Raw genomic sequence first — 27,503 nt, forward strand, 5'->3', positions numbered from 1 at the left:
CTGGTGCTGCACTCTAGCGTGAAAACATTTAAGGTTTAAACCCTATAACCTAATAGCTTTGTCCACACTGTGCCTTTTTCAGTTCGTCAAAGGCATGCGTTATAGCGCAGACAACAGCGAACATGAGGCATGCCCGCGACCCATGCTATTTGACCGTATCCAAAAAAAAATCAAAAATGACAATGTTGGCGCTGCGTTCGTTGATTTGACGCATTCAATTATTGAATGCGCCAATATGATGATGATGAAAGTTGAATAAAAGACGATGACGAAAATTGAAGACGAAAGCGCATAGTGTGGACATGGCTATTGGACAGTATTATTGTTAATTCTTATCTAATAAATTTATTTTTACGTACTTCCATTTAAATGTAGTTTCTAACTGTTATAATAATTACTAGATATTATATAAAAATAACATTAAATTGGTCTATGAAATAACTAAAAACTCAACCGAATATAGGTACTGAATCTATGCACATAATTACCACACTGGGAATAAACCTAGTACAGTTCTTCGAGTAAAATTCAAGCTATTTCTTCGTGCGCTCAACCCCCAGGGTTGGTACAGATAAGGAAATTATTGGTGTCGGAAATCGAATGGCACCCACGACCTACGAGTCGTGACCTAAGCTATAGACGCAAGAAGGTGTCAAGTAGGCGGTAGATCAACCTTTTAATTTACTTTGTTTACGCTTGTATCCAAATATTACGTTATTAATTTGTTCAAAGGTAACTGTATAACTGAAAAACTCATGTCAGATGTATTGTGAGATGCACATGCGTTGTAACCTATATGTGGGTGCAGTTGGCACACGGATATGAAAGGAACGCGCGAGGGGCGGCTCGGCGTTGTTACAGCTTTTATATAAACGAAGCGCGATCTCGTAATCATTCCAATTTCAAGTCTCGTCGCGATCCCGTCGGGAGAACGCGCGAAAAGTGACAGTTCGATTTTCGAAGTTGTTTTTTTTACAATAACCGTATTTCGTTGCAATGGCGTTCACTAGTGCAAGAAATATTTTGGATATCAAAGAAAAAACACACTTCAAGCATGAAAACACGAGAATCAATAAATACACTGTAAGTTCATAATATTTTCTTTACGAGATAGGAGATGCTAAATTCAAATTCAAATTCATTTATTTTTGCTAGGAAATTTTAAGTGAAATACAATAAACATTATTATAGAACCATCTACAGAAAAATAAAATATTAATAGGGGTTGATTTTCTATTTTTCACGAGTGAAATGGAATTGCCGATGGCCTCCAAAATTTATTTAAATATTCTCTTTGATGCAGTTTTTCTTTGTTCCATTTTTAAAGGCTTTATGAAATTTTCATGAATAGCAGCTGCAGCAACTTACTACGAAACTTACATACTTTCTGATTTGAATGAAAATGAAGCACGTATGTTTTTGAATATAATCTGTTAACCTAGCAGGTTATTAAAATTTTTGACTTATAAACCAGTTATAATTTTAATAACATTTGCAATATTTTTGTTCAAACTTACTTCAGCCCTGTAATTGTTTTTCAAAACAAACAGCTTTCAAACAAGTATTACCGAATCTTCCTAAGTATTAATATAAGGACCAGTATTTTTTATCCGTACCAAAAACTAATCTATGCCAACTAATCATAAATGCGAAAACACTTTCGTCTGTCAGTCAAAGACTTCTTATTTAAATAGAATTCTTTGCTGTCAGTCTGTTACATCTTCAAACCCGAACCGGTAAACAGATTTTTCTAGACATGGAGATACTAGGAGTTCCGGGAAAAGACATCTAGGATACTTTTCTTCCCGAAAAAATGTACGGTAATTCTTCTGCGACAAACGAATTTTGGCGAAACAGAGTTGTAGGCATCAACCGGTTATATATTTAAAACAAAGCTAAATATCATATCGAATATTATAGGTATCGAATATTATAATTATTATGGCTACCAATGAATCGCCAAATTTTTTTTGGCTCTTCCATAAATAGCGCGAGATACTTTTTTTAACCCCCCGTCCCCTACTACTACTACTTAATTGTGTACCATGCCCCCTTATTCGTATTATACTTCAGTCGATTAAGGGGTGAGTGTGTTTCGATAGATAAAGTTATTGTACCGTTATAGAAAATTACTTATTCTCACCTTCGGGCGGAAAACGTCAACTTTCTTCCCGCTGCGCTTACCGATGTTGTCGTTTTCCGCCTCCCATGAGAAATTCCATCCGTCGATGAAACTTTATTTACACTTAATAAATAAAGGTACATATTGAATTGACAGATATTGCCAGTCGCGCCACAGCCGATTCCAATTTTGAATGGTTCATTTATCTACAGCAAAACTTACATTCAACAGTTAAAGTCTGGAATGAACTGTCGCCAGTATTTCCGGACCAATACCTGCAAGCCTTCAAGAAGAGAGCCCGGCAACGCACCTCTCTTTTGATGTTGCGAGTATCCATGGGTGACCGTAGTTGCTTTCATCAGGCGACAGGTTTACTCATTTGACAACTAATTTTTGTAATATATAACAAATCTCAGACCTAAAAAGGTCACAAAGTACAATTCCTCTCAAATCATTTCAGGAAGTGAATTGTCAAAAGTGTCAGACTAAATTAATAATTATGAATTGAATAAATGAATTGCACGCAAAGTCACCACTTTGCGATTTAAAAAAATGAATCATAATATTATGATTCTCCAAAGTGGCCATATTTTGAGATCCGCTGTATCGCAAACTGACGAGATTCAAGACGTATTTTGACGTCACGTTGTTAAATAATAATTTGACGTGAAATAATAATGATTTCCGCGCTTCACATGAACAATACAAGGCCGAGTGATAACGGTGTTATGTGTACACTTTCCCATTGAAATCGTTATCAAAGATGCTTTTGCATATTATCTAAGTAGATTAAGGCTTCGCGTCCTTTTATCGAATTTATCTACTTAGACATAAAGTTAAATAGATGACGCCCAAAATTCGTTTATTGCGCGGGAACCGACCATTATCTTGGGATAAACAATATCCTATGTCCTTTCCCGGGACTCAAAGTATCTCCATGCCAATTTTTTGCAAAATCGGTCCAGGCCAGACACACTTTTGCAGTTATAATATAAGTTTGGAAACATGGAAGAGAGGTAGAAATAGACAAAAAAGCACATGAACGACTGACATAACGCTCAGAGACATTAAAATGTACGGTCTATAATCATAGACATAATATAATCCCTGTAGCAATTCCTGCACAATAAAGTTGCGAAGAACGGTATGTCTTTTAGTTAAGTCATAAGGCCTATAAACCGTTTAACCGATTTCGATGAACTTTTGCATTAGTATACATTGATTATTGGTTAAGAACACAGCATCTTTTTGCGACAAAACGTACGGTTCCCGCACGGTAGTTTCGTGAACAAAATTTGCAAGCAAAATCTAGTAAGGACCTCGCATGTAGGACAATATAGGAAGTGATGTAACCTCGACCCTAACAATTTAAATCACGTTTACGGAAACTAAACTTGCTAAAATGTGCATTGTTTAAACGTTTCTAAAATCATTACAGTCATATCATAATTGATCCTTAATTAATTCACTATTATTTTTAATATTATACCAATTCAGTAATCCAATGCAGCGCTATTTATTTAGTAGCGCGATAATTAGTGGAATAATTAATAATGTAAACGGGCACTGGAATGCATGCAGTGCTTTCCAGTGCATTCCAGTGCCTGTTTAAGTTATCCAGTAGCATTAATCCAGCGCTAGATTGGAATATTGTAAACCAGCCAAGGCGGCCATTATTATACTACTAAAACGAGATTAATGTAAATTTTAACTTGATACAAACTATATGGGCGAAAAGCCCATAGATGACTCAACCTTATATTTTAAAAATCGGTGTCATAGAAGTCTTACTATTTGTATCTCCTATAAAAAATATTTCAAAGTTTCTAATCTGTAAAATGTACGAATACTGTGTGATGAACAGATTTTCTAATTATTATGAAAGTAAATCATGTCATTGCTCGATAACATAATATTGAAAGGCCTTTGCACATAACTTGTATGGCTTTTACATAGACCTACAAACGCGTAGAATAGGACATATTAGTGCAATGTCTTCACGCTAGAAGCAGCATCAGCATATATAAGTACAGTAAATAAAAAGTTTTATTCGACGTTTGACAACGTTTCTGTCAATATTCTGATATGACGTATGAAACATGTCTGATTTGGTCGGATAATAATTACTGTATTTGCTAGTAGCGCCCTCTGCTCCGATCCATTGCGTAATATTCTCTATTGTCATTACCCGTACCTTTGAGAAAATTTCCACAGAAGAGTTGCATTCGTAGCCTAAAAGTTTTTAGGGTAAAGGTTTTACGTTATATTTCTGGGGGTATTTTTTGATCCAAAGATAAACCGTCGTGTCTAAAAACACTAGGCTGAATTACGCCGGCGTAATTTCCGCCGCAAATGTCAAACGCATACAAAACGCGACGTAATAGTGTGTCACCCCTCGTATTCGGCCCGTATTTTGTATGCAATTTAAACGCGGCGTAAACGCGGCGGAATTTACGCCGGCGTAATTCAGCCTAATGTGTTTAGACCCTATGGTCACTTTGCAGTAAGTGACCATAGACGTTTAGATTAATAGAAAGAAAGGGTATGTGCAAAGTTTGTACATACCCTTTCTATTTCTATTTTACGGACTTCTTTTTCGTTAAAAACGATGACGAAATTTGTTTTCAAAATGGGATTTGACATTAGTCTGCGCAAGCGAAATGTCATTTAGCGATGACTTATGTCAAACCGCATACATTTTGATGACGAATTTTGTCATCGTTTTTAACGAAAGATACTTTGTCTAAGGAGGATCGCCATAATGATTATTATATCGTTTAACATTTCTAATATTTTATTAGACTTTGTACAAGCCAATTTAATCGATAAGGTCAATGACATAAACATAACAATGTTGTAAAATAGTTAGTAGTACAAGAAACTATTAGATGTTAGTAGTTACTAGTTAGATTAGTATTAAGTTGTTAGAAGTAGTCAATGAGTTTCTAAAATACTAGAGAAGCAATGTCTTACAAAAGATTCTCAGAAATGCGTAACCACTTTTTTGTTCAAAAGACAATGTCAAGTCATATATTCGTTATGTCATTATGTATGTGAGATATGCCTGCAGGCATCTTCGAAGTGGCAACGCGTTGCTACCGTAAACTTCCAATCTAGTTACGTTAGTAACATAGAATATCATTGGAAGTAGTGGCAACCTCGCATATCGCGCTAACAGCATAATTTTATAGGAAAAAAACTGTCCTTTCCCGGGACTCATTCTATATTCTACTAAAATCGGTTCAGAAGTTTCGTGAAAAAACAAAGAATAGACGTACTTTCGCATACACAAAATTATAATACAGTTTGACCGTAACGTCCCTGCGCGGCGTCAATACTCGTTTATGGTTTTTTTTTTTTCAGGAAAAAATTCGCTAAAATTTCACGACGTGAAATTCCAGCGAATTTTGTGGTTTAAATAGTAATCACTAACACTATATTATGTGTTTATTGATTAAGTATCCTTTGACAAAATAAAAGACTGACTGACACAGTCAGAGGCGAATATAATTACTTAACTGTAATTAAATGAAGATTTTGACATTATCTGTCAAAATAAATTGAAATTTATTTTGACAGAAATTATACGTGGGAGAGCCATGCTTCGGCATGAATGGGTCGGCTCAACCGGAGAAATACCACGTTCTCACAGAAAACCGGCGTGAAACAGCGCTTGCGCTGTGTTTCGCCGAGTGAGTTTACCGGAGGCCCAATTCCCTACCCTCCCCTATTCTCTTCCGTTCCCTACCCTCCCCTATTACCCTATTCCCTCTTAAAAGGCCGGCAACGCACCTGCAGTTCTTCTGATGCTGCGAGTGTCCATGGGCGACGGAAGCTGCTTTCCATCAGGTGACCCGTTTGCTCGTTTGCCCCCTTACTTCATTTAAAAAAATGTATTCATCATTAATTAATGTCTCTGATTGCGGCAGTTATAGTAACTAAGTACGTAGACTTTGGCGGGTCATGTGCCATGTCACGACTTAGTAAACACATCTTTTGTATCGATATTTGTATCGATTCTATACCTAATAAAGTATTTGTAATTGGTCGATAAATCATCACTGATCGTGCTAACTACAGTGGCCCTTTAACAGGAGCCTTTGTGTTTCTAGGTTATACTAATTGATGATCCACGATGACGCCTCACAATTGATGGCCAGGGGGTGACCCAAGATATTTTCTTTATCGCTTCTTTATAGAATCGCTGATCAAAATTCGACGACCTCGGTGGTGAGCGCGTTGGTAGCTCAAGCCGAGCGGGTTCGAATCCCGCCGACGGAACAAAAAGTTTTCAAAGTTCCTGGGTCATGAATGTGAAAAATCTGACTAACGTGGTGTGAAGCGTCCATAGATATTATATTATTATTATTATTATAAAATGTATATAGAATAACATAAGATTAGTCGAACGTCAACGTCATATTAACGAACGCTTAGGGAGCATACCCATACTACGTGACCTACTTTTTAAGATTTTTTACTTTGTAATATCTTCGAAAATATATTTATTAAAATCATATGCTGTAAAGGGCCATATAGATCTACTAGCTATTGCCCGCGACTCCGTCCGCGTGGACTTCAGCTTGTAGCGTGCGGTAGTTCCCGTTTCCATGTAGGCTACAGAAATGCTTCCGCGGTACGATTACTTCAAACTTCAAAAATCTTCTTATAACTTCAAAGTTTTAAAGATTAAAGGGAACAAAGGGACATGGGGGAAAAAACTTTGTTTTAGTGATAGTCTAAAATTACAATAGAATAATCTGAGAAATTAACTTCTAGGCAGATGGCGGATCTAAGTAATTTGGTCGCTTTTAAAGTTAAACCCAACCGACAGATTACAATTAACATTGAAGTGACATGATCCGACTACATGTTACATGACGTTGGTCTGTCATCTACTTAGGAATCAATTTCTTTGATAGTACCTACTATTTTAGTCACGACTGTAGTTTAAATTGTAATTGAACACTAAATATAGTAAATATGATCACCAAGCTTCACCAAACTTCAAAATGCCTGATAAGTGACAACAGTGCCCGTTTTTTTAATGGCTGTTGGCTATAAATAACCATAATAAATGCCAGTGTTAAGTATTAAATGACGAGAAAAAAAAATCGTATGACGTTTCTCTCGGCGAAATTGACTACGTGACAAAACTCTAGACCCCCTCCCATCCTCTCGTGACCGAGCGTAGTATTTTGAAGACCCCCCTCCCCCCCCTAAATGGGTCACGTAGTATGGGTATGCTCCCTTATGTCAATTCCATACATTTTGATCGGCGATTCTATAACGCAGCGATAACAAAAAAGTCTTGGCTAAATGACCTGAACACTGAACACCTGACTAAAACGCGCTAAGTTCAATATTATAGCAAGTTTATTGTATATTTTATTGTTAAAACGTGGTTTACAAGCAATAATAATTGTAAGTAGGTAGGTATTAATTGTTTGATTGTGGGTTGCAACTAACAACGTCTATAAGCACCCTTAGCAGCAACTCGATGACTAAATCAGTATCCATGTATAATATAACAGCCACATTTTTAGAAATTGGTAAATAAATACTTAATTGGTAATAATACGTAATAAGGTACTTAACAAATAAACAGGTCCAGACAAAAAAAAACACGTTTATAATATTAGATTAGTTAGACCTTTCCCTTCTGAAAAAACGTATGTGAATATCGTCAGCTAGGTAATAAATGTTAACAATTTACCGATAACACAATTTGATGGTAAATAAATAACAATTGTTACTTTAACTTACTTTAGCAACATAAGGTCAATAAAATTGTTCAACTGAATGCCTGTCCACTTTAAATCTTGAAACCAGTTGTACCTACTTGTGTAAATATTTCAAGAAACAACTAACAATGGGTACAAAGGAACAGACAATCACTGATTTAAATTCAGCTTCGAAGGACACGGCCCTTTGGATAAATAGTTATTTATTCGAGCAAAATAGATAAAGTAGGTACTTACATTTTACAAAAATAAAGGCTGACTGTAATTCTTTCGGTCACTTAGAACGGGAGGAAAAAAGTCAAAAGTTTTTTAAACTTGGAATAATAATTTTGAAAAAGGAATTGGTTACCGTTTTCAAAATGGCGTGAACGTCGCACAATTTAACCTCGCAAGCACCAGCTATTGCAAAAAATTAAATCGGCACTGGTTATAACTTCCTGATCTATAAAAATTTATTATAAACAAGATCGTAATTATTGCATTTAATATGAAATTATTGTCTATGTATTGTCTTGTACTTCCGAAAAAAATGATTTATTGTAACCTCATTAGCAAAGTCTCGAAAGCTGGCGATTTCCTTCCTCTAAGCGGCCGTCCATCAATCCAAATGGCTTGTAAGTAGTGCAAAATTGTTCCGTGAATTTATAAGTTATGGTACCAGCGGTTACTAAATATACTTATTACTTATGTATTTAAGTAAACTAGAGATCGCCCAATGGTCGAAATTCGACCTTAGTTTCAGCGACATTAGGACTACTACCTTTTTGTAAAAAAATATTGACTTTATCATATTTTTTTCAACTCTTGTCTCTGGGACTCAGCTGATCTCAGACTGACCGTGTAAGCATTGTCTAATAGTATCTCAGATTCAATAAAAAAAAACTATAATCCATTTTCAATTTGTCACCTTGTTGTCAACAGACTTCAACCATAAATAAAAGAGTATAATTCGTATGTATAGGCTTGTCACTCAAAAAACTGTCATTTTTCCTGGTATGTGTGTTGTAGTGTGTGTAATGTTTTATTTGTTATAAAAATGTATGATAAAAGCATAATTTCAAAATAATATTAGCTCGATGCACTCCTTCACCATATAAACTATAACTGTGCAAAATTTCATTCACCTACGTTTCCCCATTTTTCGTCAAAAGGGATACAAAATTTTTGGCTCACGTATTAATATATAGATATATTTTATTATTAAAATTACGTTAAGTGCGACCATTTCAGATAATAACAATATTATATTTTTTATTGGTAATAAAAAAATCGTAATTACAAGAACTAAAGCACATATTTTTAAAGGGTTGCTTCGCAAATATCTTAGGTTCATATTAATATTATAATATAGTGATTAGTGAGTGTGGCAAAGTGCTCACTAGCCGGGGTAGCGCACTTTTCCACAATAATATTATTATGTAGTTCGTGCTATAACGAGTCTCGCGCTTCAAGACCCAGTGTTCAAATATTCATTATTTTCAAACATCTGTCGCATTCATTTTGGCACATTTGAAAAGAGACAGCTTTAGTAAAAAACTGTGTTTAGAGTCTAGACCATGGCATATTATGTCTGACCGCTACGTACTCGTACTTCGTAGCATCAAAATATTTTAAGCCTTTTAGAAACAGCTTTTTCACTAAGAACAATTTGTGTGAAAATAAGTCTGGAAATAAAAATTGAAAAAATTAGTTTCTGTTGGGTACATCAACTTTAAAATCTAAAGTAAACTTGGGGGGTTCGGAAGAGAGGAGGGAATTTGCTACGGGCCCTGTACTAACTGCTAGCTATAGCTAGCAGTTAGTACAGGGCCAATGTAGATTCAGTACCGGATATATCCGGTACTGAATCTACATTGACCTTAAGGGCAAAAAGGTTAATATAATTACTAGGAGACATAACCATATTGCAATGATTTGTTGCCTAGTTATTTAACTAAATAGAGTTATTACCTCTTACGTCAGTCGGTTAGATAAAACGAGCTAATACTAGTCATTAACTATTCTGAGCTATCAACTGTTGATATTAATTATTGCTACAGATACATGGTTTTTGCTCGAACTTGTAGATATCGATTTGTATTTAATCAGGGGGTGAGTCGAGATCTTTTCTTTTCGCTTCTTTATGGTATCTCCGATCGAAATGTATGGAAATGACATAAGGAGAGTCGAACGTCAACGTCATATTAACGAACGCTTATGTCAATTCCATACCTTTTGATTGGCGATTCTATAACGAAGCTATAACGAAAAAGTCTTGGCTAAATGGCCTGTATTTATAAATAAGGCGTATAGGCCGCGGCCTAAGGGCAGCAGTGATTTCGTACATGGAGCGGCGGAAATGAAGTGGCCTACACTCATAAAAAATATAAATTCGGCACTGTATGTAATTTAACAAGCAACATTGAATAATTCACGTATTGTGGTGTTTGCTACCAAACGGCTCCGAACCGACTGGATCGATTTGAATGTAAGGCAAACATTATTTATCATACCAGAAAAAAACGTTTATATATAATATGGCAAAACAGTACGAAGGCCGAGTCAGATATTCTACAATATAAAATACTGAATTCTGAAACGGGGCTTTCCCAAAAATTTTACTTTTTCGAAAAAACTCGATCGACAATTAAACATCTGTCGGGGCCAGTTTTCATTACATAACTATAAATGTTGTATATTCGCGTTAATGCCAAGCTAACCTTTAAGAATGCCAAAACAGCCCTTTATTTGATATAGGTACTTAGGGTCATGGTTGTGACCTTCAAATAGATAGTAGTTACCGCAAACTCGTCAAGAAACATCAAATCCTAGTAATTAAATACAATTATGCCCTAAAAATAATCTTGTGTCATGTTTAAAGAAATTGCTGCTAGCGTAGCGCAATAAACGTTGTTTAAGCTTTGAATTAAGTTATACAGTATTTTGTTCCTGTCACACAAGTGACATTTTTAATTGGATTGAAGAAGACAAAACACTGTATTCAAAGCTTACGTGGCGTAGCGCAAGCGTAAAGTGCTCCAAGGCTTTAAATAAACGTGGAGGGGGCGCCGCTGGTAAAGGAGAACTGTCCAAAATGACGTTTTTGTATGATGGCAGCGTTAGTTCCTTTTCTCGCCACGTTCATTTAGCCTTGTCGAGCTTGTAGCGTATGGAATGCTGTAGCCCCATAGGGAATTTTTAAACTTGTTTTACAGCTGAACACTTTTTTAGGTTGCCCCTATATAAGTTCATTGTTCTGCACATATCTTAATTTATCTACAAATACTAAACAGTATAAAGTTTTATTTATGAAGTTTAAAGTCTTCTCCACTTCTTAACAATATGACAATGCTTAGAATGCATCAAGTGTAGTGCACACATATCAATCGGTAATTGAATGACATTGATAAGATAACATTATGACACTGCACAAATCAAAGCACATAATATTATTATTATGATACTGCATGCGCAAGATATTAAATGTAAAAGATGTTGGTACGTTATGTACACTAGTACATTTCAGCAAAATCGGTTCAGCGGCTTGGATTTAAAGAGATAACAGACACACAGACATACAAACGAACAGACAGACAGACACACTTTCGCATTTATAATATTAGTATAATTCTGTCTACTCTGATATTAGTATGAAAGTATGGATTTGTTTTTTTGCATTTAAGGCGACGCCTTGATAATTTGGCTGATATCGATTTTTCTCAGCATTTTTATCTAAATCGGTTTAGCTTAAAGATACATACAGACAAACTTTAGCAATTTAATAGTAGTAAGAATTTTTATACAGTTTTGAAACTCCGATCTCGATCATTCAGTTAGTTTTGTTTCCAGCTACTCTTAGGGGTAAAACAACTGAAAACGTGAGTGGAAGAACCAGGTAAGTAAAAAATTGCAGTTTTTTTTCATAAATGGAGGCTTTAGGGCCAGAAAAATTATTTGAAATAGAAAAACTGTAGATTTTTATGTGTAGCCAGATACGTATAAGCCAGATGACGAAGTAGATAAGTCACAAGGTTTGTTCAAATTATAAGGGAAAAAATGGGTAATTGTCCTAATGGTATAAAATGTTAGTTATGTGGTTCTTCCACTCACGTCTTCAACTATTCGCGAATACTGTGCTACTAGAATAGCTGTCCTTGCGAAAGTGAAGGGACCTTGCCTACGATCAAGGCCGGGGTCGATGCCCGCCGTCATTTCATGCCTATTACCGCTAAATTGTCAGATACTCTACAGCCTAGCACATGACTTAAGACTGTTTAGCGACAGTTTTTCCATGCATTTATATCAGAAGGTTTTTCATATATATAAAACTCAAAGGTGCAGGTATGCAGGTAGATGTTATGACGTTGGCATCCGCTAAGAAAGGATTTTGATAAATTCCAACCCCAAGGGGTTCAAATAGGGAAATAGGGGATGAAAGTTTGTATATAATAATACTTCTTTAACGCGAGCGAAGCCGCGGGCAAAAGCTCGTGCATTATATATCTTCACACAAAGTAATAAACTTAAAGTTTTAAATTGTAGGCAATTTATAATTTTAAGTATTTTTTTATATTTAATTTTAACTAAAAATATTTTATTTCGAGATCTTATTAATGTTTTGAATTTGGCTGAAAACTTTAGAACAAACAAGCTTCAGACGGTTTTTTTAATGTTTTTTTTAATGTTCAAAACATTTTTAAATGTTCAATGCAAACTGAATTCTTATCAATACAGAAAATCCAACTTTTAGTGACAAGCTTACTCCTGCGGCTAAGACCGCTAATAAACGAGACAATATTTATTCGAGAAAATATTATTGTATTTATAGCTTATGTTTTAAACAAAAACCCATATTTTTCTTCAAAATCCGTTTAAAAAAATCCTATAAAATTCAACAATAACTCCCTATTTATTTACCCACTTACTTTGTTATTATTTACACAAGTGTTTACATTGCTTGTCAAGTGTTACGAAAGGCGGGCGTCGAACTTTTACCTTGATCGCCGACAAGGTCCCTTCACTGAACCTACTCGTACTGTACCTAATTGACCGACGAAGGAAGTCATTCGACATGGACAATGGACATTGCAATCACACTGTTTTACCTAAAAACGTTTAATAAAAACTTTATTTTTTGGAATCCGGATAAAATTAAGTCTAGTATGACGTAGTTCGGAAACGCACTGAACTGGGTCTTGCTTGGTACTACTTTAATATATCACTATAATAGTCATAAAAGTGTAAAGTTAATAAATGATTGTTGATGATGTTTTGATACGTGGGAGAGCCATGCTTCGGCACGAATGGGCCGGCTCGACCGGAGAAATACCACGTTCTCACAGAGAACCGGCGTGAAACAGCGCTTGCGCTGTGTTTCGCCGAGTGAGTGAGTTTACCGGAGGCCCAATCCCCTACCCTATTCCCTTCCCTTCCGTTCCCTACCCTCCCCTATTACCATATTCCCTCTCAAAAGGCCGGCAACGCACCTGCAGCTCTTCTGATGCTGCGAGTGTCCATGGGCGACGGAAGTTGCTTTCCATCAGGTGACCCGTTTGCTCGTTTGCCCCCTTATTTTTATAAAAAAAAAGAAAAAAAAATGCCTGTCTTTCTGAAATTGGATAGAATTTTGCACGGACTATGGAGACACTTTAAATTCCGGGAAAGAACATAGGGTACTTTTTATGAGACAAAATGTAAATGGTTCTCGTACAAAATATGATACAAAATCGCGGACAACATTTAGCTTATCGGAAACAACATCTAGACAGGTACAGATCTTAAACGACAAATAAACTAGGTTAAACAACCGCAGACCGCGAGTGTGATTATATTTTTTATTAATTGTAAATGTTTATGTTCTATTTAATTTGATTTCTCTGTAATTTTGTGGTTTACTAGTAATTTCGTGGGCCGTTAAAAGTTAGTCGTTTCGATTAATAGATTTTATAGTATTTGGATACAAACTTTAGAAGTTAAACTGCCACACTCAGACGAGCAATAATTACTTAACTGTAATTAAATGAAGATTTTTTATTGTCTGTAGAAAATTTCATTTAACTTAACTGTGTTAAATAAAGATTTTGGCAAAAGTGTCAGTAAGGTAAGGTAAGTTATAATATATTCATCTCTGAGTGCGGCAGTAAGTCGTTCATATTATTACATATATCTATATATTAATACGTGAGCCAGAAACTTTGTATCCCTTTTGACGAAAAATGGGTAAACGTAGGTGAATGAAATTTTGTACAGCTACAGTTTATATTATGAAGAAGTGCATCGAACTAATATTATTTTGAAATTATGCTTTTATCATACATATTTTTAACAAATAAGACATTACACACACTACAACACACATACTAGGAAAAATGACAGATTTTTGAGTGACAATTCTATACATACGAATTATACTCTTTTATTTATGGTTGAAGTCTGGTGACAAATTGAATATGGATTATAGTTTTTTTTATTGAATCTTAGATACTATTAGACAATGCTTACACGGTCAGTCTGAGATCAGCTGAGTCCCATAGACAAGAGTTGAAAAAAATACGATAAAATCAATTTTTTTTTTACAAAATATAGGTAGTAGTCCTAATGTCGTTAAACTGAGGTCGAATTTCGACCATTGGGCGATCTCTAGTTTTATTAAATTTTTGATTAACGTGGTCAAAGCATAAAAACAAATGTTTTTGTTTATCTTATATTATAATTTTAACATGTTTTCGCGTGGAAAACATATTATTTCACACTGGAGATAAATAATATTACGGGACAATAATCTGGGTCTCACGTTATAATTTACAAATACGGAACTTCCGCCATGTTCAACTAACTTAATAATATATTTTTATTTAAATTTAATCTTAATAATATTAAATTAAACTAGTTTTCATTGCTTTTAAGTAAATTTCCCAAAAAGAAATTGTTTTTTTGTAGCCAGACGTAGCCCGCAATTGTGTTACACAGATAACTGTTTATCGCCCGAGAACCGTACATTTTGCAGTGATAAAAACAGTCAGACAGATTGAGAGATAGCCAGATAGATAGACAAACACACTTTCACATTTATAATTATTAGTAGGGACTTAAGCTGCGCGTCCACTGCATCGGAATCGGAGCGTACGGAGCGTCGTCATTTACGAAATGCTGATGGGGTGCGTCCACTGCATTCGGATTCCGCATCGGCCATTTAGTTATTAATGTATATATGAAATGTGTGCGTTAACGCTTTGGAGTTGAGGTTGGATTTGCTATGTTCAGTTTTGATACTTTGTTTCGATGCGCTTTGACTCTGCACTAAATATATAAATTGACCCATAGACGCGGCTGCGGATGACGTCATCGGCATGAATTCCGGTCTCAGGCGCAGAAATGCCGATCCAGTGCGAGCATACAAATCAATACAAAGCAACAAATCCGTACGCTCCGTACGCTCCGATTCCGATCCAGTGCACGCGCCGCTCTAGGGAGTAGAGAAATAAAAATAATTAAATCAAAACTCGTAGCGGTTTCTACGGCGTAGCAGTGGCCCATGCGCGTAGCAGACTCAACACTGTAAAAGAAAATGTTATACTTAGTTTGATTTGCAAAATATAACTCCTCTTAACCGACTTCTAAAATTGGGTGGTTCTATCATTAAAAATACCTACAGAGGTATATAGAATCTATATACCACTGTAGGTATTTTTAATGTTACTATTTTAGCTTTTGAGATATAAAAAATATATTACGTTATATATATTTTAAGACATCAATAATTAGTATGAAAAAATAAAACTAATTCTCTAATGTTTGCATCAATCTCACCGAGGTACCCACACGGTACCTGCACCTACTTATAACTAACCTAACATAATATTATGTTACATAATAATAATATTATTATTACATATTCGGTCAACAAAAATCACAGTTATTAAAGCAATTATTGTTTGTTTATTTTGAGATAATATTATTATCAAGGCTAGCAAAAACGCTAGTCAGCGTTTAAAACGTTTGTCATATTCACAAATATGTAGGAAGCATAGCGCTAATAATTGGCATTGTTATAACAGGGAAGTGTAGAGGAAGTATAACTCAAAACCTGAGGTAATCTACTGAGCATGAGTTATAAGGGATCATCCATAAAGTACGTCACACGTTTTTCATGATTTTTAGACCCTTTCTGGGACCCTTGTCACAGGTTGTCACATTCATGAGACCCCCTCCCCCTCCCTAGTGTGAGGTCACAAAACAAAATTACATTTAAAAATTAAAACCACCTCAATAGTTTAAGTTTCTCTTCTAATTTATTAAATTTAAAATGTGACGCCACAATCACACTTAGGCCCCGCCTCCCTCCCTGTCACACCATGTCACACTTCATCGACCCCCTCTCTTTAGGTGTACGTACATTATGGATGAACCCTAAGATGATGTATGATGTAATTGACTTGGATATGTTGCTCATACATTAATTCGGGGCTTAAGCTGAATTTTCTCCAACAGCACATTCACATCCATATAATATGGCTGTTGAATATATCGATTTCTGTAAAAATAATACTTTATTTACTACAAAAAGATACTAACTATCAGAGAAGTTGAATTATAAGCACATGGCGGAGGTCTACGTTACATTTTGGTTGCATTATGTCAAATTCAAACGATAGATCACGATTATTATTAATCTTACCAAATGAACTACCTATGAATCAATTTTTTCGATGGTACACTGAAATTACCATTTTATGGAAAGTACCATAAACTTATAATATACTTTATGGAAATTACAGACAACCTACTCGCGCGGGGCCGTCTATTGCAATTTTGGATAGTTTATTATAGGAGGTTTTCTATTATGATTTTATAGAACATATCAGCTGTTGTATTTAAATATATTATGCAAGTAATATCATTTATGTAACGAAAATCCCTGTTATATTTGGCAGTTCTCCAACTGCATGTGCAAACGAGTCAAGGCCACCAAATATTTACAAATAGATGCACTTGCATTATTTTACGACGTATAAAATGCACTTGTGTTTATTATCTGTAAATAGTGTAAACACAGATTAACTATTATATTATGTACAGATTACAGTACAGGATGGTAGAAAACCTTTATCACCACCTCTCAACTAATAGTACTTGTAGATATTATTCTGAAAATCTTCGTGCTTGAATCTACAAAATAACAATATTTTTTCAGGACGTTTTTTGTTTAATTTTTTTGATTAATTCATTTACATACATGATACAACCTAAGGCTCCTTACAGACAAACGGGATTAGCTTTGTCGACACTGTGCCTTTTTCTGTTCGTCAAGGGCATACGTTATAGCGCAGTCTTCAGCGAACGTGAGGCATACCCGCGACGCATGCCCTCTGACCGATTACAAAACTTTAAAAATGACTATATTGGCGTTGCATTCCTTGACGCATTCAATTATTGAATGCGCCAATATGAAAGTTGATGACGAAAATTTAAGATGAAAGTGCACAGTGTGGACATAGCTACTTGTCGACGTACGGTTCGTCTGTAAACGCCCTAAATCGTCTTAAAACTCAAACTAAACTTATTATATATTATTGTTTCATATCAAAACCAATAAACCAGGAACTGAACCAGGAATTGAGTACACGGATGTCCTGAATGTTCACCACATTAGCTGCCACCCATACCATGGATACTCGTTGTGTCTCTACGAGTATTCATGGGTGAGATAGAACCCAATAACTTTAAAGACCAATTATATTATCCATAAAATCCCCACTTAATATGCGTTGTGAGATGGGGTCCGCTCGAGCGGATCAATTTGTGCCGAAGCATTATGTTTCTCTGGTAGACAAAATTCCTAATATAGTCATTCGCCAGAGAACTAAAGTCACCGACATCGCTCATAGAATTAGCACGCTGAACTGGAAGTGGGCTGGTCATGTCTGCAGACGGGAAGACGGTAGATGGAGCAGACAAGGGTTAGAGTGGAGACCGCGCTTAGGCAAACGTAGTGTAGGACGTCCCGCGGCACGGTGGACTGACGATTTGAAGAAAGTGGCTGGCAGCGGATGGATGAGGGCTGCCCAAGATCGGGATGGTTGGCGCTCATTAGGAGAGGCCTACGTTCAGCAGTGGACGGCAATAGGCTGATGAAGATGATGATTATGTTTCTTGTTAATGTTCTATGACAATAAAGTATGACAACAATAGAATATGACAGTTATTACTCCATTACAATATTTAGCAGTGAATTATGTCATCAGCGAGGCGTACGAACAATGTAAATTGTTATCGTGGACAATACTATTATCCACCAAAGGGCAAGGACCAGAAGTGAAGGTATGCTAAATAATGACCCACTTTAGGGCAATTATGTGGGGACAACGAGTTAGGGTTCGTTAGGCCTCCGTCTAGAATTATAACGAAATTAAACAGATTCGAGGCAAAGGTATTTAGATAAGCTGATCCTGTAAATATAATAATAATAATAATATATTATCTATACATATTATAAAACAAAGTCGCTTTTTTCCTCATGTCCCTTTGTTCCTTTAATCTTTGAAACTACGCAACGGATTTTGATGATTCTTTCAGTGTTAGACAGCCCATTTATCGAGGAAGGCTATAGGCTATATTTTATCACGCTAATACTAATAGGAGCGAAGAAATAGAGGAATATGTGGAAAAAACAGGGAAAATTATTTTAAGGGCTAACTTGAACGCGCTAATCTCAGGAACTACTGATCCGATTTGAAAAATTCTTTCAGTGTTAGATAGCCCATTTATTGAGGAAGGCTATATGCTATATTTTATCATGCTAAGACTAACAGGAGAATGTGGAAATACGGCGGAAATTATTTGAAAGGGTTTATCTCGCAAACTACGGGAGCAATTTTTATGTTATTTGACACAGATAAGAAGTAGACCACGTGAAGGATCATAGGCTATCGATTTTAATAATTTCTTCTGTGGCTATGTATTTTATACCCGTGCGACGCCGGGGCGGGTCACTAGTAATATTTAAATCAGCCTTCCTATCCATCTAGATGTGTGAAAGATTTTAATAGTTAGATTTATAGGAAAGGAACCTTTTTTTTTAAACGGGCAAATGGCCCGTTTAATAAATTGCTTCAAACAGAAATAAGGAAATGTTGTATAATATAGCGCTCGTCAATGCTTTTTTAAGTAACTACCACAGACATAGATGGTTTTTCTTTTTAACGGGCAAAAGGCCCACCACACATTCCCACCACTGCAGCTCCTGTGTCGCCAGGATCAACAGTGGTAACCAACCACGAAAACTCTTTGATATGATCTCAGGGATGCCCGAGGGTCAAGCTAAATCTGTCTTGGGACCCGCAACGATTAATCAGAAGAAAGGTAGGAGGAGTAGGAGAAATCCAGTTTCCCTCCCCAAGCAAAGCGGGAGACAGTCAAATTTTCGTGACATTAATGTCCGAACAAAGGGGGAAGCACCACGGGAAAATATATATATTTTTTTTAATGAAATAAGGGGCAAACGAGCAAACGGGTCACCTGATGGAAAGCAACTTCCATCGCCCATGGACACTCGCAGCATCAGAAGAGCTGCAGGTGCGTTGCCGTCCTTTTAAGAGGGAATAAGGTAATAGGCGAGGGTAGGGATGAGATGGGAATAGGGGAGGGTAGGGAAGGGAATGGGCTAGGGGATTGGGCCTCCGGTAAACTCACTCACTCGGCAAAACACAGCGCAAGCGCTGTTCCACGCCGGTTTTCTGTGAGAACGTGGTATTTCTCCGGTAGAGCCGGCCCATTCGTGCCGAAGCATGGCTCTCCCACATATTTTGTATTAAGCTTACTTAATAAAAATGACCTTTACTTAAACTGTCAAGCTTGTGTTGGATTGTTGTATGAGTCACCTGTACCTATAGAGTTCATTATAAAAGTAACAACGCTGATGGAGTAATTTTTTTTTAACTTTTGTACGGGTAAATTCACGGCCATACAAACCACAAAAAAGTGCTCTTTCAGCGCTGCTCCTTTCAAAGCGAACTGTGTATAAGGGACACATACAACCCCTAAAGTATACGTAGCCGGTATGAATGCCAGTATGAAGATATACAAATAATACACATTTTGCGACAGGCATAGAATATATAATACAATATATCCGACAAGCTTGCAGCTGTGGTCCCAGTAAGCTAAAGTCAGTTACAAATTAATTACTCTAGGTCTTGTCATGACACCGTGTCCACAACGTGACATGAATTAAACTAATTCAATGTAACTGATCCGAGATGTTTCACTGGGTGTCGCCTTACGTATGACACCATACCATGACGCTATGATGACACCTGGTAAGATGTTTACAGTTTCATGAGCTGCATCCTAGTCAAAGAATTCTTTTTAATAAATAGAAGTCTTTGATACTAGTATATTATAGTGTTATGTCCCGGTAACTACCAGTGACTGTATGTATTGTTTTGATTATTTAAATACGTTGTTGTATATCCAAGAAAAAAAAGCTTTTAATTTCAATTTACTTAGAAACTATTGTTTAAAAATGATACGCATAATTATTGACTAGCGTTATGATAAAAGCGGTAACCACGCACTCGAAGACTCACAAAAATCGAAAGAGTTACATTTCCATCTCTGATGCTACACCACACCATAAAGTTAATATACCTAGAGGTATATCCACACTAACCAAGCTGCTTCGCGCGGCGAATGCCTCGCGAGGCTTCTCGCTCTGTGTGGACCCGCCTATTTATATTTGTGGTCACTATAATCTGCAATTTTATACCGTTTATTTATCCGATCTAGCCAGCTCATTCGCGCTTCTGAAGTACCTTATTAAATCTCGTCTTCTGTTCCAGCTCGCGGACAAGCTGCCACAGCAGCTGTCGGAGCTGACCATCAGGCCCGCGTACTCCATCCGCCGCATCACCAACAGCGACCGGGAAAAGGTCCTGGACTTCCTCGGAAGGTAAATGGGTTCCTTACATAAAGACTAATAATAATAGTAAGTATTTTAATAAATTAGTATTTTAAAAAGATAAAACCGACTTCAAAATTGTACGTAATTAAGAATTAAAATTCCCTATCTCTCTACTACTGAATCAATTTTGATGAAACTTGCAGTATTCCCCTAAGTTGAAAAATACCTAGTACACAAAAAAGAATCACTTAAATCGGACTTGGAGGAGTTCCGGAGATATGCGAACACAAATATAAAAACACACAGTAAATTCTAAACCATATCTAAAAGTTTCACACAAAAAAATTGCATATTTTAATCGTGTTGTATATAATATTATGGTCCGACTCGCATTTGGAAGAAGATATCCTATGCCGTTTAAAGTTTATGCGCAAACTAAGAAATTATATCAAAATTCTGACGCAAGATAGACTCATTATACTATTTAGTATCTAAATTAATAGAACGTGACAACTAACAACACTCAATACCTAAATTAATTAACAGCGTGACAAACGTGACAAACACCATATCCGCGCGGACGTGACACGGGGCATCTACGTAGCAGCTACGCGCCTCTACGCCGCGTAGACCTTTGAATTGCGACGCAATAATATTGCATGTTACATGGGCATTTTCAAAAAAACGTGTACCCTTGCAAAAATATGTCTATATTTTTTAAGGTCATTTATTTACCTTTTTTTGAATGTCATATACAAGGAAAAATATTGAACTAATGGAATAAGTTAAAAAGAACGCTGAAAACGTTATATTATTCTGATATTATTGAAACAAAATCGAATTTTCGACGAAACAGATTCCGTTGTGCGACTAAATGTAAAATATAATTTAATACAAAAAAATACAGCAATAAATGGATTTCTTCGTTAATTTAATCTAGTGAAATGCATATTTAATTGTTTATTAAAAAAAATTTTGATAATTTCAAGGATCAACAAGAGTAGCAATTATTTTTAATCCATAGTGTGACTATGTGACCCAACCACTAGGTTATTTTTAATTTTTTTACATGAGTAAGTAATATTTAACATATTTAAAGGAGTTTTTATAACACAAAAACCTTTTATTTAAACATTTTTATTGTTGCACTACTTATAAAAGTAAAAAATTCTTTGATTTCATAGATTTAACTTCAATAATTAGAGGGACGAACATCTCATAATCATAAAGATGTGTTCACATGTCTACGAATTCCTAAGTTATTAATGACATCGGATTATATGCACGATCAAAGTGCCGAAATATCCATGCAAATATGCACGAAAAATGGTCGAAATATGCACAAAATATGCACAATCAAAAGTCACTTAATATTAAAATTTATTATTTTTTTGAAGACTTTTCCGGTAGTGACATTAATAAAAGCGCCAATTTTTATAATTTCATAAAATACAGGATTTTTAATTTCTTGAAATAAAGACTTTTTATTTATTTATTATACGCCAATAATAATTTTCTACCAACATTTTCCGATTGCAATCTTAATGCCCATGGAAGTTAAACTACCGAAATATGCACTATCAACGAAAAATTGCCAAAATATGCACTATCGCCTAAAAAGTGATTATATGCATTTGCATATGCAAGTATGCAAATGCATATAATCTGATGTCTAGTTATTATAAATCTGCAAATATCAACGACACAAAATGATTTTCAACTTTACTGATAGAAAAGTAGTGGAAATAAAATCAAAATTTTTAAAAAACATAAAACTTTTAGGTACTTAAATTTTAAATAGTATATTTGTTATTGTTAAGTAAAGTCGACGCCTTTATGATTTGGCTGTAGCGATATCGATTTTTCTCAGCAATAACTAAAGCTAAGAAATTAAAGTTCATTGTCAGTATTTATCATGTCTTTGTCTTTGATTTACCCATAGCATAACACGATTGGTCAACTTTTATAAAACAGAATAATCAATCAAATAGACCTGTGTAAAAAAAAAGGATTCCTATTTTTCCCTACAGAGGAGAGTGATTTAAGCTTCCAAAAATGTACATGGATTGGTTCAAGCATACACTTTAATTTGCCCATAGCTTATATGAAATGTATTTATGGTTTTTAAATTACGCGACAAAACTATTTTGTCGCTTACGCCCTTTCCATTTTTTGCTGTTCCATTGCTTGTTTTCTGTGAGAGGCCGGGCCGGCCTTTCATAGAAAACTAGCAATCTAAAACGGATATGGAACGGATAAGGTGACGCCGCGGTAAAGTAAAACGGTTTTTTACTTTACCGCGGCGTCACCTTAACACATAAGTAATAAAAAATATATTTGTACGTTAATCGTACCAGTTTAAAAATCTCCAATTTTCTTAATAAAATCTGTGAATAAAAAAATAATTTATTTAAAATGTGAACTAAGCCTTATGCTTTCCGCCTGTTGTGACTTGTCCGTTCCATTATATGTGACCATACGAAAAGTCACAAGTCGGAAGTCACGTAATATTACTTTCTTTTACTTTTAAAGTGTTTGTAAATAACCGATAATAGTTATCACAATTTCATTTTTTATACTAAATACTAAACTAATTTTGCAACGTGTCAACAGTAAAAACAGTTGGAGAAAGTATAATAATGCTTACAAAATATGGTCACTTATCTGAACAAATAAACCGTTCCTGAAGAACCATCCAACCTGCGTCCGCGTCTTGTAGCAGATTTTTAACTACTAAATTTAAATTGAAGTTTCTCGATGTACAATGAAATATAGTGCTATCATTTAGTGCCGAAAATATTTTTGTAGTATGTTTATAAAACTAAAAAAAACGGTCACTAAACCGAACATTCCGGCCGGGTTGTTTTTTCATGATTATAATTTTAATTAATTTGTAGTTAAATTATGTTAGATTTTTCAATAACAAGACATTCAATTGATACATTAAGTATTTAAGAATCTAACATATGTTTTTTAAGTAACTTACTTTAAGAAAAAAAATAGTTATTAAAGATTTTGTTACAACTTCTGGGAAGGGGACAGGTGAATTTAATAGGTTTCGGTACTTAAAAACCCTTATAAATCTCATACTAAATAAAATTATATACAAACGTGAATGTATTTTAATAAAAGAAAACTTGTTTATGCTCCTACATTAAAATTACAAAATGTTAGTATGTAATTTTTTACAAATAATCTGTAGCGAAGTCAAGGGACAAGGTAAAAACCAGGGGTACACATTTTTTTGAAAATGCCCACGGGCATTTTCAAAAAAACGTGTACCCTTGCAAAAATATGTCTATATTTTTTAAGGTCATTTATTTACCTTTTTTTGAATGTCATATACAAGGAAAAATATTGAACTAATGGAATAAGTTAAAAAGAACGCTGAAAACGTTATATTATTCTGATATTATTGAAACAAAATCGAATTTTCGACGAAACAGATTCCGTTGTGCGACTAAATGTAAAATATAATTTAATACAAAAAAATACAGCAATAAATGGATTTCTTCGTTAATTTAATCTAGTGAAATGCATATTTAATTGTTTATTAAAAAAAATTTTGATAATTTCAAGGATCAACAAGAGTAGCAATTATTTTTAATCCATAGTGTGACTATGTGACCCAACCACTAGGTTATTTTTAATTTTTTTACATGAGTAAGTAATATTTAACATATTTAAAGGAGTTTTTATAACACAAAAACCTTTTATTTAAACATTTTTATTGTTGCACTACTTATAAAAGTAAAAAATTCTTTGATTTCATAGATTTAACTTCAATAATTAGAGGGACGAACATCTCATAATCATAAAGATGTGTTCACATGTCTACGAATTCCTAAGTTATTAATGACATCGGATTATATGCACGATCAAAGTGCCGAAATATCCATGCAAATATGCACGAAAAATGGTCGAAATATGCACAAAATATGCACAATCAAAAGTCACTTAATATTAAAATTTATTATTTTTTTGAAGACTTTTCCGGTAGTGACATTAATAAAAGCGCCAATTTTTATAATTTCATAAAATACAGGATTTTTAATTTCTTGAAATAAAGACTTTTTATTTATTTATTATACGCCAATAATAATTTTCTACCAACATTTTCCGATTGCAATCTTAATGCCCATGGAAGTTAAACTACCGAAATATGCACTATCAACGAAAAATTGCCAAAATATGCACTATCGCCTAAAAAGTGATTATATGCATTTGCATATGCAAGTATGCAAATGCATATAATCTGATGTCTAGTTATTATAAATCTGCAAATATCAACGACACAAAATGATTTTCAACTTTACTGATAGAAAAGTAGTGGAAATAAAATCAAAATTTTTAAAAAACATAAAACTTTTAGGTACTTAAATTTTAAATAGTATATTTGTTATTGTTAAGTAAAGTCGACGCCTTTATGATTTGGCTGTAGCGATATCGATTTTTCTCAGCAATAACTAAAGCTAAGAAATTAAAGTTCATTGTCAGTATTTATCATGTCTTTGTCTTTGATTTACCCATAGCATAACACGATTGGTCAACTTTTATAAAACAGAATAATCAATCAAATAGACCTGTGTAAAAAAAAAGGATTCCTATTTTTCCCTACAGAGGAGAGTGATTTAAGCTTCCAAAAATGTACATGGATTGGTTCAAGCATACACTTTAATTTGCCCATAGCTTATATGAAATGTATTTATGGTTTTTAAATTACGCGACAAAACTATTTTGTCGCTTACGCCCTTTCCATTTTTTGCTGTTCCATTGCTTGTTTTCTGTGAGAGGCCGGGCCGGCCTTTCATAGAAAACTAGCAATCTAAAACGGATATGGAACGGATAAGGTGACGCCGCGGTAAAGTAAAACGGTTTTTTACTTTACCGCGGCGTCACCTTAACACATAAGTAATAAAAAATATATTTGTACGTTAATCGTACCAGTTTAAAAATCTCCAATTTTCTTAATAAAATCTGTGAATAAAAAAATAATTTATTTAAAATGTGAACTAAGCCTTATGCTTTCCGCCTGTTGTGACTTGTCCGTTCCATTATATGTGACCATACGAAAAGTCACAAGTCGGAAGTCACGTAATATTACTTTCTTTTACTTTTAAAGTGTTTGTAAATAACCGATAATAGTTATCACAATTTCATTTTTTATACTAAATACTAAACTAATTTTGCAACGTGTCAACAGTAAAAACAGTTGGAGAAAGTATAATAATGCTTACAAAATATGGTCACTTATCTGAACAAATAAACCGTTCCTGAAGAACCATCCAACCTGCGTCCGCGTCTTGTAGCAGATTTTTAACTACTAAATTTAAATTGAAGTTTCTCGATGTACAATGAAATATAGTGCTATCATTTAGTGCCGAAAATATTTTTGTAGTATGTTTATAAAACTAAAAAAAACGGTCACTAAACCGAACATTCCGGCCGGGTTGTTTTTTCATGATTATAATTTTAATTAATTTGTAGTTAAATTATGTTAGATTTTTCAATAACAAGACATTCAATTGATACATTAAGTATTTAAGAATCTAACATATGTTTTTTAAGTAACTTACTTTAAGAAAAAAAATAGTTATTAAAGATTTTGTTACAACTTCTGGGAAGGGGACAGGTGAATTTAATAGGTTTCGGTACTTAAAAACCCTTATAAATCTCATACTAAATAAAATTATATACAAACGTGAATGTATTTTAATAAAAGAAAACTTGTTTATGCTCCTACATTAAAATTACAAAATGTTAGTATGTAATTTTTTACAAATAATCTGTAGCGAAGTCAAGGGACAAGGTAAAAACCAGGGGTACACATTTTTTTGAAAATGCCCACATACTGTATAGTGTATACTCGACTGCGTCAGATGAGTTATGTTTTTGGTGTGTGTCTGTATCTCTAGTAGTCTAGACTTTAAAGCCAAATGGGTAGTCGCGTTTAAAGTAGGCATCATTAGCTTCAGTCTTAAGGCATCATCCATTCCTTATCTAATATATAAAAATAAGTCGGGTTTTCCTTCCTAACGCTATAACTCCAGACAGCACGAACCGATTTCCACGGTTTTGCATTCGTTGGAAATTCTGAAAAAACTTCAAGAGAAAAGCAGGAAAACAGGGAAAATCATTTTATGGCAAAACAACGTTTGCCGGGACAGCTAGTAAATTAATAAAATTTGTTGTATGTTGGTAACGAAATGGTTACGATACATATAAATTACACCACTGAGTAGGAGGCTGTTTACGAGAAACTAAGAGAACGGATAAGTCAGAAAAATAATTTAGAGGTTAATATATGGAAAAAATGGTGAGGGTATAAAGCATTTGGAAAATTGATAATATAGTTTGTGTACGTTTCCTAATGTATTCTTGTAAGATCCGCAAGAAAAACTACGTACGTCGAGAAAGTATTTAATTAAAATTAAAGTTAACTTGATAATAGTATTAGGAGGGCACTATCAAGGCCAATAAAATTTCTTTGATAGGAGTATACCTTGATCTTAGTCCTTATATAGGATTTAGTCAACAAGCTAGCGGCTAGGTATATATTTACCGTCTAGCCGTTGTATAATAGCAGCTAATTGCCGTTTCCTGTTCCATTATACAGTTATTTCTTTGAACAAGTTTATTTCTGTCACGGATCTGAATCCGTTCCGATCGTGTTGAATAGAATTTTAAAAAGTTTTGTCTTTTATTTTAGTTTTGGTCATCCTACAATTCTATAAGAGGAAGTTTAGCACTTATGATA

General features: G+C 34.6%; 1 protein-coding gene across 1 annotated transcript in view; it reads left to right on the forward strand.

Annotated features, from left to right (window-relative positions):
• The first annotated feature begins 827 nt into the window (after nt 1–827).
• Nucleotides 828–27,503, forward strand: part of LOC121734642 (arylalkylamine N-acetyltransferase 1) — a 37,939-nt gene continuing 11,263 nt past the window's right edge. Inside the window, exons 1-2 of the mRNA XM_042125231.1 lie at nt 828–1,083; nt 20,685–20,794. Coding sequence (XP_041981165.1) covers nt 997–1,083; nt 20,685–20,794 — 197 coding nt within the window. The 5' untranslated portion in view covers nt 828–996. The remainder of the gene's footprint in view (nt 1,084–20,684; nt 20,795–27,503) is intronic.

This window comes from Aricia agestis, chromosome 16 (assembly GCF_905147365.1).
Source record: "Aricia agestis chromosome 16, ilAriAges1.1, whole genome shotgun sequence".
Lineage (NCBI taxonomy): Eukaryota > Metazoa > Arthropoda > Insecta > Lepidoptera > Lycaenidae > Aricia > Aricia agestis.